The 15,841-nt window shown below is 44.5% G+C and overlaps 1 protein-coding gene across 1 annotated transcript in view; it reads left to right on the top strand.

Annotated features, from left to right (window-relative positions):
• Window positions 1–15,841, top strand: part of igsf21a (immunoglobin superfamily, member 21a) — a gene marked incomplete at both ends in the record, with an annotated part of 255,479 nt that overhangs the window by 133,696 nt on the left and 105,942 nt on the right. The window contains one exon of the mRNA XM_080001059.1: window positions 10,324–10,445. Coding sequence (XP_079857185.1) covers window positions 10,324–10,445 — 122 coding nt within the window. The remainder of the gene's footprint in view (window positions 1–10,323; window positions 10,446–15,841) is intronic.

The following is a 15,841-nucleotide window of genomic DNA, read 5'->3' as shown; positions in this document are numbered from 1 at the left end:
TTATCCAAATAGCCAACGAAAATAGCTGATGAAAAAGAAAAATATGCCTATGAACATGATCAATTCAATTAAAAGGCAATATCAGGGGCTTAGTGGCAGTATGGCTGCGAGAATGGCTGTGGGTATAACATAAATATAGATAGATATATACTGTAAAGTATGAATAAATGCATCCATTTACCATTCTTTCAACCATGTCTCCACCTGTCCATCCACCCATCATGCATCATCCATCCATGTCTCCAACCATCCATCTACCCACCCATCATGCATCAGTCTACGTATCCACGCATCATGTATCCATCCATCCATCCATCTATCCATGCATCCATCCATTCATCCATGCATCCATCCATCCACCAATGCATCCAGGCGTCATGCATCGATCCACCCATGTGTCCATCCATACATGCATCCATCCATCTATGCATCCACCCATGCATCCGTACATACATCATGCATCCATTCATCCATGTATCCACGCATGATTCCATCCATCCATGTCTACCTCCATCCACCATCCCTGCATCCATCCACCCATCCATCCATGCATCCATTCATTCATCCATGCATCCATGCATCCATCCATGCATCCATGCATCCATCCATGCATTAAAATTACAACATCCACAATGTGATTACCGTATAACGATTTTATTACAGTAAAACATAGCGCTTAACCGCCTGAGCTCCTGCCCTGGCATCGGCTGACCCCTCGCCCTCCTGTCACCAGCAGGGGGCGCTGCATGCCCCCTGCTGGCTGCCTGCTGGAGCTGGTGGCCGTGGCACAGTTTCCATGCGGCCCAGCCCTGTTAATCCCTGTAATCTGTAATCTGGCAGCGGCAGCAGCAGCACTCTGCTATATTGGAATGAAAAGCAGTGACACAGATAAGAGGCGATGGGGAAAATCTCCACTGTCACTCTGATGTGCATCTGAGCCACGTGCCCCAAAATGAAAAAAAATTAAAAAACAGAAAAACAACCTGTTTTCATATCAGAAGTAAAAAAGAAAAAAAAACCTGAGCAAGCGCTGCGAGCAACCAGGAGGTTCTGGGGAATGAATTGGATGAATTTTCTGTGTTGGAAGAGAGTTTTAGAGTGTTTACTATCCAACCACAGTTGAAATGAAACAGTATAAGGCCTTTTCTGATGATAGTTTATGTTTTTACATTAGATCCTATTATTTTATAATGTCTAAAAGTCTCTATTTTCTCAAAATGATCTACTGGTCCTGCTGACCACTACCATAACACATACTATATTACCACATGTACTATATATTTTATGTTTGTTTATCCCTTGTTAAGGCAATGGAGCTTCCCCCCCTTTCAACTGGAATTAACAAATACCAAGCAAGGCAGGGTTAAGTATATCTGATAAAAAAATATCTGTCACCGACATCATTTTGAGGTTGATTTCTCACCAAATAATTACATTTTACAAAACCAGAAAAGAGACACAATATTTTTAAAAGTCTAAAAATATGAGGCATCATTTGGAAAATGGTCATGGTTGAGGTTTTTGAGACAATATTAGATATAAAAAAATAACAATATGATAATATAGAAATGTAACTTTTTTCAAGTGATCTATCATTATGAAAGGTAATGTGAAGTGTTAAATAAGGGTTAAATAAATTAACATAATCATGTTATTAAACATGTATTTGTAAATAATAACTATATTTTATCAAATGAATTAATATTATTAATTAAACACATTGTATTAATACAGTTAATACTAACTCTCTTGTCTTATCTGAAAAACTGTATTTTACTCCAGTTTGGTCCTTTAATCCAAGCAAGCACAGCAAGGAACCTGGAGTCATCTTGCTGCAACATGCCCTCGTGAATACTAAATCCTATGAATCTGCATTTTCATCTTAAAGAGTAAAATCCACTCGGTTGATTTCCTGTTCTATCGTTTTGAATTAGATAAAAAAAAAAAAAAAGAAAATCTGAATTCAACTTCCAGGTGTTTTCCACGCAGGTGATGCCAATCCCGCCTCCATTTATCCCGGCGTGGTGGAGTGACAGGTCCTCCCCGGTGCACAGCATCACTCAGTTAGCAGCGTCCTACCAAATTATCTTCCACCCACCCACCCACACCCCACCCACCCTCCCACACCCCACCCACATGGAGAGAGCGCTGACAGACTGAGGGGGGATGGAGGGGTCGAGGCGGGAGAGAAGCGCAAAATCGATGTAACCCAGCGCTCTGTCACTCAGCGGCCAGCAGGGGGCGCGCGGCGGGTTGAGAGGCACGGGGCATTTAGTCACCATGTCGACGGGTGACAGAAAGCGCCGCTTCCGAAAAGATGGCCACATATCATATCTTACCTTCGCCATGGCCTTGTGCTTTCTTATGATGTAGCTAGAATAACGTGACGTAGTTGACGTGATATGATAGTCACACAAGGTTAAAAAGATTTCAGGAAATTCTCACATTTAAAATTGTAAAGCTATTTTGTTGCTCTTGCGAGATCGATGTGGACGTGGAAATATACAATAAGGATTATACAAATTCAAAAACAAATAATAAAAAAACAACACTAAAAAATAAACTCAGCAGTAAACAATGAAACGGAAAATGAAACCTAAATATAAACAATGAACAATAAAATAAACGTAAAAAAATTAACTAACAAGAAAAAAGTGGCCTCATACAAAAAAGCTAAACTACACAGTTGAAAATAGATCTGTAATAAATCTAACAATCAACAATCAAAACTAAAATCTATAATCAATGATAATAATCTCATCCTCTCAGATCACCTCTGTCAGAGCTCGTCCTATTTACACTTGGCAGTGTGAACCCGCCGCAGAGTAAAAAGGTTATATCCCACTGCACTCTCATCCTGATGCCTCCACGTTCTGTTTAGCTTGCTATAGTTTCATTTTATATTTTGACAACATTATTCTATATAATGCATTTTATATACGGCAGACTGTGTATCATGCTTCTCTGGACATAAAAGCCGGTGAAACGTAAGTTTGTCAGTTTGTTGTCCCTCTCCCCTTCTCCCATATTGGATATTTTATTAAACACGTCAAACATCCAGACACGTTACTCACTTTATTTACTTCTTGTCTCGTATGCTTCCACAGTGCAGGATTAGGGCTGTAACACTGGCAGTCCACGGGCCAAATGCTGCCTTCGCAGTGATGTAGATCTGCCCCTTATCAATGAACTGTTATTTTGGATGGATGGATGGATGGACAGACAGACAGATAGATGAATAATACAATGAACTAACTATGGATGGATGATATATAGATAGATAGATAGATAGATAGATAGATAGATAGATAGATAGATAGATAGATGGAAAAACAGATAATAGAACAAATGATGGATGGACTCATTTTTATCTATAAAATGAGTTAGACGGGGTTGTCATGCCTTACCTGTGAGTGACAGGGAAGCTAATATACATATATGTATATGTATATGTATATTTGTATATATATATATATATATATATATACACACACACACACATATATATATACACATATATATATATATATATACACACACACACATATATATATATATATATACATACATTTTTCCATCGTATGGTGTCCGTCATACTTATTCTCGGCCTAAAGAAACTCTGTCTCAGAATAATGGAGGCCTTTGTGAGATAATAATATTAGGCAAATTAGCCCGGATATGGAGGGGCTCATGACAATGGTCTGATCTTCTCCTTTCTTGTCGGGTGTCTACGTTTTTTTTATGAGTGATGGGATGTGAATAAATCTTATTAAGATGTTATTTGAAAGCAGCCGCGGTTCCCCTAATGGAAGTGGAAGATCTATAAGTGGAGATCAGGAGCACACCGACTGAATATATAATTTCAAATCATATATCATGTTATCTCTTAAGTACATTTTTCAAGTATATGTAGCTGAAAAAGGATACTCAGTGGCGGATCATTTTGACTTTTACTCCACTACGTTTCTGAGCAAATACATGTATCAATACCTATATTCTGCTTTTATCTATAACACAATCATTTAAATGTCCTATTTTTTGTCATCAGGATTCATATTATATTTGTATATATTAGTACATTTCTATTACACCACTGAAAATATTGTTTTGTAAATTGTAGAATCTGGATCAGGATCCATACTGTACGAGCAAAAGGTTCAGTAGCACTGAAGTATTAGAGACTCAGGATGGGAACAGTACTTTTACTTTTAATGCTTTAAGTACTTAAGAGCAAATACTTGTTGCATGTTTTTGTTTCAGTAGAAATGTCAATATGGTACTTTCTCTTTCACTAGAGTTGTTTTGTGTCAGGGATGTTTGTACTTTTACTTTAAAGTAAAAAGGTCTGAGTACATCTTCCACCATGGACGTTCCTGCTCCTCCGAGACCATATCCCATATATATACAGTATATACTGTGTGTATCTATACAGTATATACTGTGTGTATATATACAGTATATATAGTCTATACATCGAAATATATAGCAAAAGCAAGTGCAGTTTCAGTGTATTATGAAACAGTTTCCAGGTTGAATTTCCTCCCAGTTCCTACAGTACATTAGCGGATGCTTTCCTCCAGTGGATGCTGTTGCTGCTGCAGCCTAAAAATAGTCCCAGACAGGAAAGGATGGAGGGATGGAGACAGGGGTGGAGACAGGGGTGGAGGTAGGGACAGAGGTAGGGATGGAGGCAGGGACGGAGAGAGGGACGGATGGAGACAGGGATGGAGGTATGGAGGGAGGAACAGAGTGAGGGATGGAGGCAGGAATGGAGGACGGAAAGGAGGGAGGAATGGAGGCAGGGATGGAGGAAGGGATGGAGGCAGGAACGGAGGGAGGGGTGGAGGCAGGAATGGAGGGAGGGGTGGAGGCAGGAATGGAGGGAGGAATGGAGGCAGGGATGGAGGAAGGGATGGAGGCAGGAACGGAGGGAGGGGTGGAGGCAGGGAGGGATGGAGGGAGGGATGGAGGCAGGAACAGAGCAAGGGATGGCAGCAGGAACAGAGGGATGGAGGGAGGAACGGAGTGAGAGATGGAGGCAGGGATGGAGGCAGGGATGGAGGGAGGGCGGGAGGGATGGCGGCAGGAAAGGAGGAAGGGATGGAGGCAGGAACAGAGGGAGGGATGGAGGGAAAGGCTTGGCCTTAACCCCTGAGACTCGGTTCTAATCTGACCCCCATAATGGGACGCATCATTAGGGGAGTCGGCTCCACCGCCATCACCCCCGTCACCCCTTCACCCCACCTTGGGAGAGCACCAGGGACCCAACCCAGCCCCTTGTTCGCTACCTGTCCCCGACTCCTCTCCAGCCCCCCGCGCAGCCCGCCAGCCTCTACCCGGTGTCTGGCACGCTGGTTAAAGGGGGGGTTAGGGGGCAAAGCTCCGGCGGAGCTCCGAATTTTGCTATCTCCAGATGGCGTTGGAGCGTTTTGGAGGCTTTGGAGCCTGTTGTCTGCGACGCGCGGCCTGGATTCAACCAAACCGTGGCAGCAAAGCTTTGCTCTTCCCCCAGTGGCGCTTTTCTGCAATCAAAGAGTGTTCATCTCCCTCTCGCCCTCCCTCTTGTACTGCCGTTCTGGCACTGTTTCCGTCTCGTCCTCTACTCTCACTCCCTCTCCTACTTTTTTTTTTTTTCTACTTTTTTATCTTTTTCTTTGTCATCCCCTCCTCTGCTCGTCCGCCATTTATAGCGCAAACTGTTTCTGGGAGACGCCGTGATTCCCAACCCCCTTTGTCTGCCCCGTGAACCGGCCACGCAGCAGACAAACGCCGACGAACGTGCGCAAACGATGGCCGAGACATTTTGGTGCGATTCACATTTAACGTGAGCGATTCGCATTCCAGCGAAATAAATAATTTGACAGAAGGGAATGATTAGCCAAACTGACTCCTCTCCTTCTCGTTCATCATTCACCCTCTGAAAATTGGACGATTGTTATAATTTTTTTTTTTTTTTAACCGAATGACTCATCGAAAAAAAAAAGAATCTGAAAAAAGAGTCTAAATGGTTCTCTCTTCCCGTGCGAAACACGGTCCTGGTCTGGTGATCACAGAGCTGCTATTCTGGCTGGAGCTGATGAATTAGTGCAGCCCGGCAATTTGGATCTTGCAACATAAGCGTAGAGTTATGAAAATGTTCACGGCACAGTGGTTGAAAAAGCGCTGGCGCAGGGGAAAACCGGAGACGTTCCGCGGACGCGCGGCTGCTCCTCCAGACTCGTGTTATTACACATGGGGATCGGGGTCGGTCTTAATTAAAAGGTGAATTCATTACAGAGGGACGGATAAAGAGAAGCTGTCTCAGAGATGACCTGTCTCAGACGGCAATCTCCACCGCACTCCCCAAAGCGCCCAGACTCAATGTGACACCTGCATTATCCACCGGGTTCTTTGGGGAAAGGACAGGAGCGAGTGTAATATCTATTGAATTAGATAGACTCTCTCTCGAGGAAAAAAATAAAAAAAGAAAAAGTGCCCAGGCTTAGAAAATGTCCCTTTAACTCACCTCGGCTCCTCGGGGGTCAGCCTAGCATTATTGCCACGGTTTATGAAGCCTCACATAACTCTTAAAGTCATCTGTAAGCGACTGGTCACTCTATTTCTTCGCCGTGGAAAAGGTGCCACCTCCGGTCCACGTGCGCTGGCTATTAAAGGCCGGGTCAGGTAACACTCACTCTGTTTTCCCAGACAGAGAGAGAGAGAGAGAGAGAGAGAGAGAGTGAAAGACGGGACTTACATGGAGCGTACCGCACGCCATCTTAAGAAGTGTGCAAGGCGTCTTCCATGTTGGCGTCATATCTCATCTAACATGGGTTAAAAGCCCGTTCTGCCCGTGTGGACTACTTGCACGACGGTGTCGAGCAGCAGTTTCTCCGCTCGACTGCGGTAGGATTTCCTAAAAGATCCATTTACCGGGTTCAGCGTGACGGCGGCTTGTCGGCGTGGTTCAAATGGGGCTTTGCTTTTAGCGACGGACCATGGGCTGTTGCCTCCCGCTATGAAGCTCTGAAGATGAGCGTCCAATCAAAGATTAAATAACCAGATGCTGTCAATGGTCCTGGGTCGGGCTGTGGTACTTTTTTTGGCCAAATGACAGTGAAGGTGTGCAGAGGATGTGCTCTCGACATTTAAATATGGTGGAAATGTGTTTTGGTGGTTCACGTACAGTATGCAGTCCTGACGACAGACCTGTTCCAGAGGTTTTCATTCAGCAAAATAGAAACAGGTTTACAGCTGCCGTGTATTTTTTTAGGCTTTTATATGATTTTACCTCATATGGTCTCAGGCATGGTCTCAGGTCTCTTACCTCATATGTCCGTGCTGCGCAGCTGTTGTGAGCTGCGTGCTCCGCCAGCCAAACACATTTAACTGAATGATCGATTGATTGAGATTTTGCGAAATTCTGCCGCAAGCGATAACGGACGGGTGTTGGAGGTTGCGCTGAGTCACATATTCGGTGTTGGAGACTCTAGAATTTTTACGCCACTACGTTTTAAAGCAAATATCTCTAAATTTTTCACCCGACGACATTTCTAACAGCGTCGCCTTGCTTTGGTTTTTCAAACAAAAACCTGGATTTATGTTGATAATTGTACAGGGCTGGGAACGTTCGTGAGGAAAGGATCTCCCGTTCACCGCACGAGCAGTGACAAGCACCAGGAGGAAATTCTATGTAATAACTAAATTTCATTTTATTTATTCTATGTATATATTATATAAATAGAATAGGGAAAAAAACAGTTTCACTTATTTTGGGATTCTCAGCGTGAGAAATGCAAGGTGCGACATGTGAGCTGGTTGATATGCCTGAATCTCACGGTCAAAGTGAGAGATTTGCCCCCCCTGACTCGTCCGTATGAGTGATGTCCTGAGACGCCGCCTGTCGTGGTGTGTGGCCCCGCGGGACCATCTCCGTCGGACGACTTGACGGAGCCCCCTGCTTTCGTGCTCTTATGGGCCGGCCTTTTCAAGCAGCCCATCCCTCCTGCCCGCCCTGCCCTGCCGTGCTCCCTCCAGCTCCCCTGCAGACACCTTTTGGGCTCTACTCTATATCCCATGCAAGGGATTCAAGCTCATCTCGCCTATATGTGTATGTCATCGACCGCCTCGGTGGGCTGTACTGAGGCGCGATGAGTGGCGGAGCCCGGACGCCAAACTCAGATGATGCAAAATAAATGAAAATCATCAAGTAAATCCAAGAGTCTCAGAAGCCTTTCGTCACCATGGTTTCAAAACGATAACGAGCAACCAACCCCCGCTCCCGCCCCCATCAGCAAGCCGGCGACCGGCGGGGGGGCTGATGTGCGCTGGGAGACCCCATTCCTCCGGGTGCCTCTGCAGAGCGCGGTGGCATTTCTGTGCCTCTTCCCGGATCAAAAAGACGAATCAGCTTTTAAATCCGTTCCAAAAATGCCATTGGTTACTGGCAAACGGGGGACGAGGGTTGTTCGGCTCCGCTAATGTCTGCCTTAGATGCATTTTGGTGTTGTTTCAGCGTTTCCAATGCTCCCGTGGAGTGCCCCCGAGCAAGCCTCCCTCTCCGGAGGTGAGAGGTCTCCCCCGCCCCCGTCATCCACAGATTGTGTACATTACGCGGACGACTAATCACAAGCTGCCTGCGACGCTGTTGTTTACCTCTCCCTGAAAGCACGGGGGAGGACTTGAGGATTTGGCCAAGAGGAGCGATAGCATCTTCCACCAAGGGCTTTCCTTCAGCACACCGCCGCCACCGCCAATTCCCCGCTTCCTCTCCCTTCTAAGGCGTCGTGGCATTAGCGGGTTCCATTAAAATCCTGTCACCCTCTCCTTCAACGTCTGTCTTTCTCCCGCGTGCGGCTTCCGAGGAGAGAGGAGGAGAAATCGCAGTCATTCAAATGCTAAGTGACTTTCCATTCTGCCGCGAATATTATGGAGGAAAGACCCACTCTGTCATTTACCGTGACCACTAAAAAAAAAAAAATATTATAAAAAAAAGGCGGCAGGAGCCAAGGCGGAGGCAGGGTTTTTCAATATCCTGTCTCCCGCTCTCCCTCTCTACCTCCGCAGTATTTCGTCACAAGCCATTAGCTCGGCAGAAAAGGCTCGCGCCCCGCTGTGTCAATCTTCATTAACACTTGAGCGTCTACATGGACGCAAACCTGACGCCGCTCTGAGTGACTCCCTCGCTCATCTCATCATCCACCCTCATACCTCCACCTCCACCTCCCTTGTTCATTTAAGATGCAAAGAGAGGAAGAACGAGGCGATCACGGCTGCAAACAGATAGACAGCCAGACAGACAGACAGGTGGATGGTGGATGGATGGATGGATGATGGATGATGGATGGATGGGTGGATGGATTGGTTGATGGATGGAAAGGTTGATGGATGATGGATGGTGGATGATTGATAGGTGGATGGATAGATTAATAGATGGATGGATGGTTTGATAGATGATTGGGTAGATGGATGGATAGATGGATGGATGGATGGATGGATGGGTAGATAGTAGATGGATAGAGTAGATAGATGGATAAATTGATTGATTGATTGATTGATTGATTGATTGATTGATTGATTGATTGATACTTTATTCATCCCCAGGGGGTAATAACAGTGGCACAGCAGCTCACATAAAAGAAATAGGGAATAACAATAAATAAATAATAATAAAATAATAATAATAATAATAATAAAATAATAATAATAATAATAATAATAATAATAATAACAACAAATCAAATTATTAAATTATTAAATAATAAAAATTAATATTAATAACAATGGAATTAAAAATATAACAAATTAAATGGAAATGTGTGTAAAAATGTTTAACTGAACACAATACAAATATACTCATATATGCATATGGCAAAATATTAAAGTATATTATATATATATTTATTACCTAATGACGAACAACAAAAAATAAACCAAAAATTATACTATTAACATAATCTATGAAAATAAACAAAAATAAAAATATATAGAAATTATAATTAATGATAATAAAATATAGAAATATGTTTTTTCATTTTCAATAACTAGGAATGAAATAAACTAAACCAGAGAAAATTTACCTAAAGACAAGAAAAAAATAATGTCACTAAATAAATAAATAAAAATAAAAAGCCAACATAAATAAATTGGGGAATTGGAGGAAGAAATTAATGGTTATACGTAAAAGAAAGGAAAAGTCGGGGCAAGGCGTGGGGGAGGAGGGGTTGTGCCTGCCCATCATCCATCCATCATCCATCCATCATCCATCCATCATCCATGCATCATTAGCGAAATCATTTCATTATTAAAGCTATCTTGTTCTTTTTTTTTTTTTTTGCTTGGCAGGTCACAGACGGAGGCACTATCAAGCAGAAGATCTTCACCTACGATGCCATGTTTAATACCAATTACTCCCACATGGAGGACTACCGCCGCCGGGAGGACCTTGTGTACCAGTCAACAGTCCGGTGAGCTTCCAACACCAATTAGCCTGTCATTAAAACCCAATCCCTAATTTATCTGAGTTAGCTCACGTTTAACCCCCGACCCAGCCGTGTTTTCACTGATGTCGTTTTTTTGGGTGTTTTGGGCTGCAGCGCTGAGAAATACTAAACTTCCCTGGGTTTTTAAGCGTCTTTCAGTGTTGGAATATGTGTTATGAGTTATTATTATCTACGTTATGCCAAGCACCAGCTCTATACAAATATAAACATATACACTATTTGTTTTCTTCATATATGTGTGTACAAAGGTATTTATATATATATATATAAAAAAAAAATTTATATATATATATATATATATATATATATATGTATATATATTATTATTTTATTTTTATTTTTTTTTCTTATTTGCTTATTTGTGCATTTAAAAAAATCCAATACAGTTACACCCGGCTTAAATCTCAAAACCAAGACATTCGATCACTTTTGTCCACTTTTGTGCTCAGACTATACACCAGAAATTCTGCCGTCTTCTCCATCGTATGGTGTCCGTTGTACTTCTTCTCTGCCTCATCAGGGAACTTTGTCTCAGAGAAACGGACACTTTTGTCAGATAATTAGGCAATAGTCTATTAGGAAAATTAGCTGAGATATATGGGGGGCGGGGTTGGTTCATAACAGTGGTCTGATCCTTTTCTTTCTTGTCGAGTGTCTAAGTCCTTTGATATGAGGGATAGTTGAAGATCAACATGTGGAGACTTTGTTTGGGGTGATAATGCCAGATTTTTTTGTGTTGCTTTTTGTTCGTTTATGAGCCGTAACGGCCCGGAATACTCAACTTCTCCGTCTATTTAATCCATCTTTGAAATGTTGGGATAAAGGTCACGGGTTATGATCATCCCTCTCTATGCTGAGCAGCAGTTATTTGACGGCCATCTGCCGTTGGCTCGGGCGGTTCCGGAGTGGGACGACCCGGCGGAAAGGTCAGCGAATCATCGTTTTGCGGGAGAGCACGGTAGCACTGAGAGGCGCTAATCGGCCGCGGCACTCCTCGGCGCCGGAGTTGGAGTCCAAAACATCTGGCCCCGGCCGGTCGGGATTCCCCGCGCTGCTAGGGGGGTGCGGACGGCTTCACCTCTGGCACATCGTCGGGGGGCGCGCACTGCCAGTGCACCCCTCGCGCGACCTCCTCCTCTCCCTGAACCGAAGAAAATACGGAGGCCTGCTGCGGGGCGTCGTGCACACTTGGTTCTGCGGAAAGCGAGGGAGCAAGGCAAACACAGAGAGAGAGAGGGAGGGAGAGAGAGAGAGAGAGAGAGAGCAATGGTGTAGGAGGAGGAGAAATCATCTGGCTCTGTTTGAGTAGATTACATGTTTGAAGAGTCCCGAGGTCTATCTTCCTTCACCCCAGGGCTCGGCAATACGCCTGGCAGCTGTTTCTCTCTTCCCTCCTTCCCTCCTTCACTCCGTCCCTCCTTCCCTCTCCCCTCCCCTTCCTTCTGCAGCTCTCCCCTGCCTCGGTGTTTAGCAGCACAAAAGGAAACGCACACAATGCGCCGCACCTACAGCTCCACTTAAAAACCCAATGCATCACACTTTTGCAGATCCTTTCCAAATGATCCGCCTTTCATCATTCCCTTTCATCTTTTCTTTCTCCCGATTCCCTGTTCCCTTGATTCGACTCGTCCACATTCATGCCTCATGCTATTCTCTCACCATTTGGCGCGTTTATTTTATTTTTTATTTTTTTATTTTCTCTCTCTTCATTTTTCCTCTTTCGGTTTTCATGTCGGTGCAGTGGGCCGTCTGAGGATGATGCGTCCGGACATTTCCAGCGTCCCTGTGGGACGGCGGGCATCGTGGCTGTGCAGCGGAATGCTGAGTTACAAGCGCACAGGCCCAGAAAGACGGACTCGCTCAGACATACAGATAGAGGATTGCACACCCACGCGTATAGATGCACGCATATACACGTAACACACACACACACACACACACACACACACTGGCAGCAGGTTGGAGTGTGTCTTGCTCAGAGGAGGGGTTGAAATGGAACAGAGTGAGAAACAGTCGGACGATACCTGTGCTGACCTCTCTCTGGCAGGCTGCTTAGCGCCCACTAGTCGACCAGGGAGGAATATGGACTCCAGCATGACACCATGCGATGCAAAGCTGGACATGGAACTTGGCTCGATCAAACTCATGCAACCTCACCTTTCTCAGCGCTCCTCTCCTTGGAAGCCAAAGCGTTATATCCTAGCCGTGAGCCGTTACTGTACGGGTTTATTTGATTATTAATGATTGGCGTTGCAGGTCAGAAATTGGAACTCTGACTTTAACCCGATGGCATACGCATGCCTTCTGATGTATGAAGCCGCAAAGTGTCATATATACAGTATATATTTACATTGGTTAGGTCAATATTGTCTTTTTTGTTCAATATATTATATGTTCTCCTTCATATTATATTAATATTAGGAATAGGTAAGGATCCTCTGGAATTGGAGGGGCCGTGCAGGTCGGAGTAGGAGGAGATAGGGGCAGGTGTAAGTCATCAATTTGCAGTGAAAGATGGAGAGCAATCTAGCCCTCTGGACACAAGGTGGAAGCTTATTCCATCAGGGCGGTGTCAGGGATGAGAAGAGTAGTGACTCGGATGAAGGATCGTAGTGAACAAGTTTTCAATCTAACCAATGACTAAAGTTACCATTGTTTTGCCCTGTAGGCGAGGGACAGTACTTACAGGATGTTGAAGCCGATGTGAGAAGAGAGGCAGACATTGAAGAGATGACATGGGAGAATTAAAGTTGGTTGAACGCCAGGTGGGCCGCAGGATTCTGGATGGACTTTAGTGGTCTGGTGGAGGAGGAAGCCCAGCCAGAAGAAAGTTGTAGTGGCCTTGATGAGAGATGACCAGGATCACCCCAAGGTTCTTTGCAGTCCGAGAGGGCTAAACATTGATGTTCTCACTCGTGATGGAACAGTCTGTAATCTGAAATTCTTTGCCAGGGGAATGAGTACTTCAGTCTTGTCCAGATTGAGCTTGAGGTGGTGCACAGCCATCCAGACACAACCAGATACCTTGAGACATGCAGAGAGGCGTATTTCAATTTGTGTCTTTCAGTGATTGCCCTTCAGTGTCTGAAGGGCAATCACTGCATAGCAGTGTCCCGAGGACTGAGTCCTGAGGGACACAGGTGTTTTGATTTCACTTACTTGAACAGAGAACCTCTCCACATTAATTAGACAAGTAGGACGCAAACCAGGAACATGCACATCCTGAAATGCCGAGTTCAGGGATGTTGGGGAGGAGGATTTGGTGGTTAACAGTCTTGAATGCAGCAGACATTCAAGAGGAGCTGGGGAAAAAGTCATGTTAGTGTTAGCATGAGGGGAAGAGAAGCTTACGTTGATGCTCGGTGGAAGGTGGGTCGAGGAGAGAGGAGGAAGTGCACAAGAGTTTACTCAGGTTCAGAGGAAGATGAGTGGACTCCCAAAATGTTGATGGTAGAAGGAGGAGGTGAGAGGAGGAGACTGAGTCCAGAGAAGAGGACAGGGAGGAAAGTCAAGGAGGCTTCATCTGAGGACAGGATAGAGAAGAGGTGCACAGCTGATGGAAGTAAAGACAGAAAGAGAGAGGTGGGGTGAGGTGAGGGACAGGGGCGGTTCTAGGTATGGGCACAGGAGGGCAATGCCCCACTGCGGCACAGGGGTGGTGTGGTTTAAGCAGCCACACCCGTCTTGGGTCTAGCTGATCGGGCCGGGACCGGGGTGGCTGTACGCCTGTCGCTCATCAGATCAATCAATGAGCAACAGGTAAATCAAGCATCCCCACACACACACACACACACACACACACACACACACACACACACACACACACACACACACACACACACACACACACACACACACGTGACGGAGCCTTTGTCATGACAAAATTCCATCTGCTTCTTACATCTTGCCACCCTCTGCAATGAACTGGTGTGTTTGCAACATCTCGGCCTGTGTCTCTGTGTCGGAGGGCCCTGAAACACCACTTAGGTGACGGGTGGCAGGCGGAACTGCCCCACCCACCAAATGCACCAATGCTCCCCCCCCCCATAGATTAGAAAGCGATCCAAGTTTGTATCGGGTCTAGAGACAGGAAGTGCCGCTGCATTCCACGGGAACTTGTAAAACTATCATTTGTGTCGGCAGTCCCCATATTAACATAATATCAATCAATTACATTTCACTGCATATATGTATGAAAGTATGTATATGTATGTGACAAATAAAAATCTTGAATCTTGAATCTATCAAGCCACCCCTCCCCCCACCCCCACCCCCCCCCCCCCAATCAAATCAGTCTAGAACCAGGCCTCGTGAAGGAGCATTTATGTTATAATGGATGGTGATGCTGGCCCTTAAAGTTGTATATATTGCAGGATCTGGAGAAAACTGGTTGAAGTGTTGCTTTTCGCACTGCTCAGAGCGTCGGCCATGTTTACACCAGGAGATGTATTCAAAGTCAATACACTCCAAACGGAACTGGCTGTCAGAGCCTTCCAATGGGGCTTGGTGTCCCTGACGCCGTCCTACTGAGTCGAATGATGAATAAAGAAAAGCCTCTGGAACTCGAAAGTGACATCTGAAAGAACCAAAAGATTAGTTATTTTTATATTTTCATGACATTATTTTGGTGTTATTTGATTGTTAGTTGATATAATTTGTAGTACAGGCAGTAGCAGTATGAACAAACTGTTAGTTAAGGAGATTGGAAATGTATAAAAACTTTTGCTCTTTCACTATTCAATGTCCTGAAAGATGAATATTAATTTGTATGAATCCCAATGTAAATATTTATTCTTCATTGAGAGTCGCAGCCTTGATACAAGTGTCCTCAGCGAGCGTGGAGGTTTTCTTGAAATGCAGCAAAGCTTGGAGGGGAATCTTTCATAAGTCCTCTATTTTCACCCCGTATTATGTTAAGCTATGTTTTGTAGTAAATTAGGTCAGAAAAGCTCAGTTTTAACTGAATGCAGGGGTTCTCCAAAATGTGTTTCTTCTCTATTGGCGAGCTTGGAAACCCTTGTTCTTGTTCTAATCTCTGGGCAGGCTGGTCAGCCATGAAAACGAGGTTGATGGTACTTGAGATTCTGTGAGGGCCTTATCTACTGATGGTTACACTCTCCCATGACATATCATTTGATTTTCCCAGAAAAAATTGAGTGCTGCCTCCTGTGTCAGACACAAATTATGGCCAAGCAAATTGAAAATCCTTGTCGCATCCCAATCACCCTGTGACTTACTCCATACTACGATACTACTGAGGGGAACCGAGTGGTCGAAGGTGTTGAAAAATGAATTTGGTTGTATCTTAATATTTAATGGGAGCGATGTTAGTGGTAAAACCCAGTTTTGTTCGCTCACAC

Source organism: Zeus faber (assembly GCF_960531495.2).
Source record: "Zeus faber genome assembly, chromosome: 5".
In the NCBI taxonomy this organism is placed as follows: Eukaryota; Metazoa; Chordata; class Actinopteri; order Zeiformes; family Zeidae; genus Zeus; species Zeus faber.
Note: the sequence above shows the minus strand (reverse complement) of the source record. Positions and strands in the feature narration are given on the sequence as shown.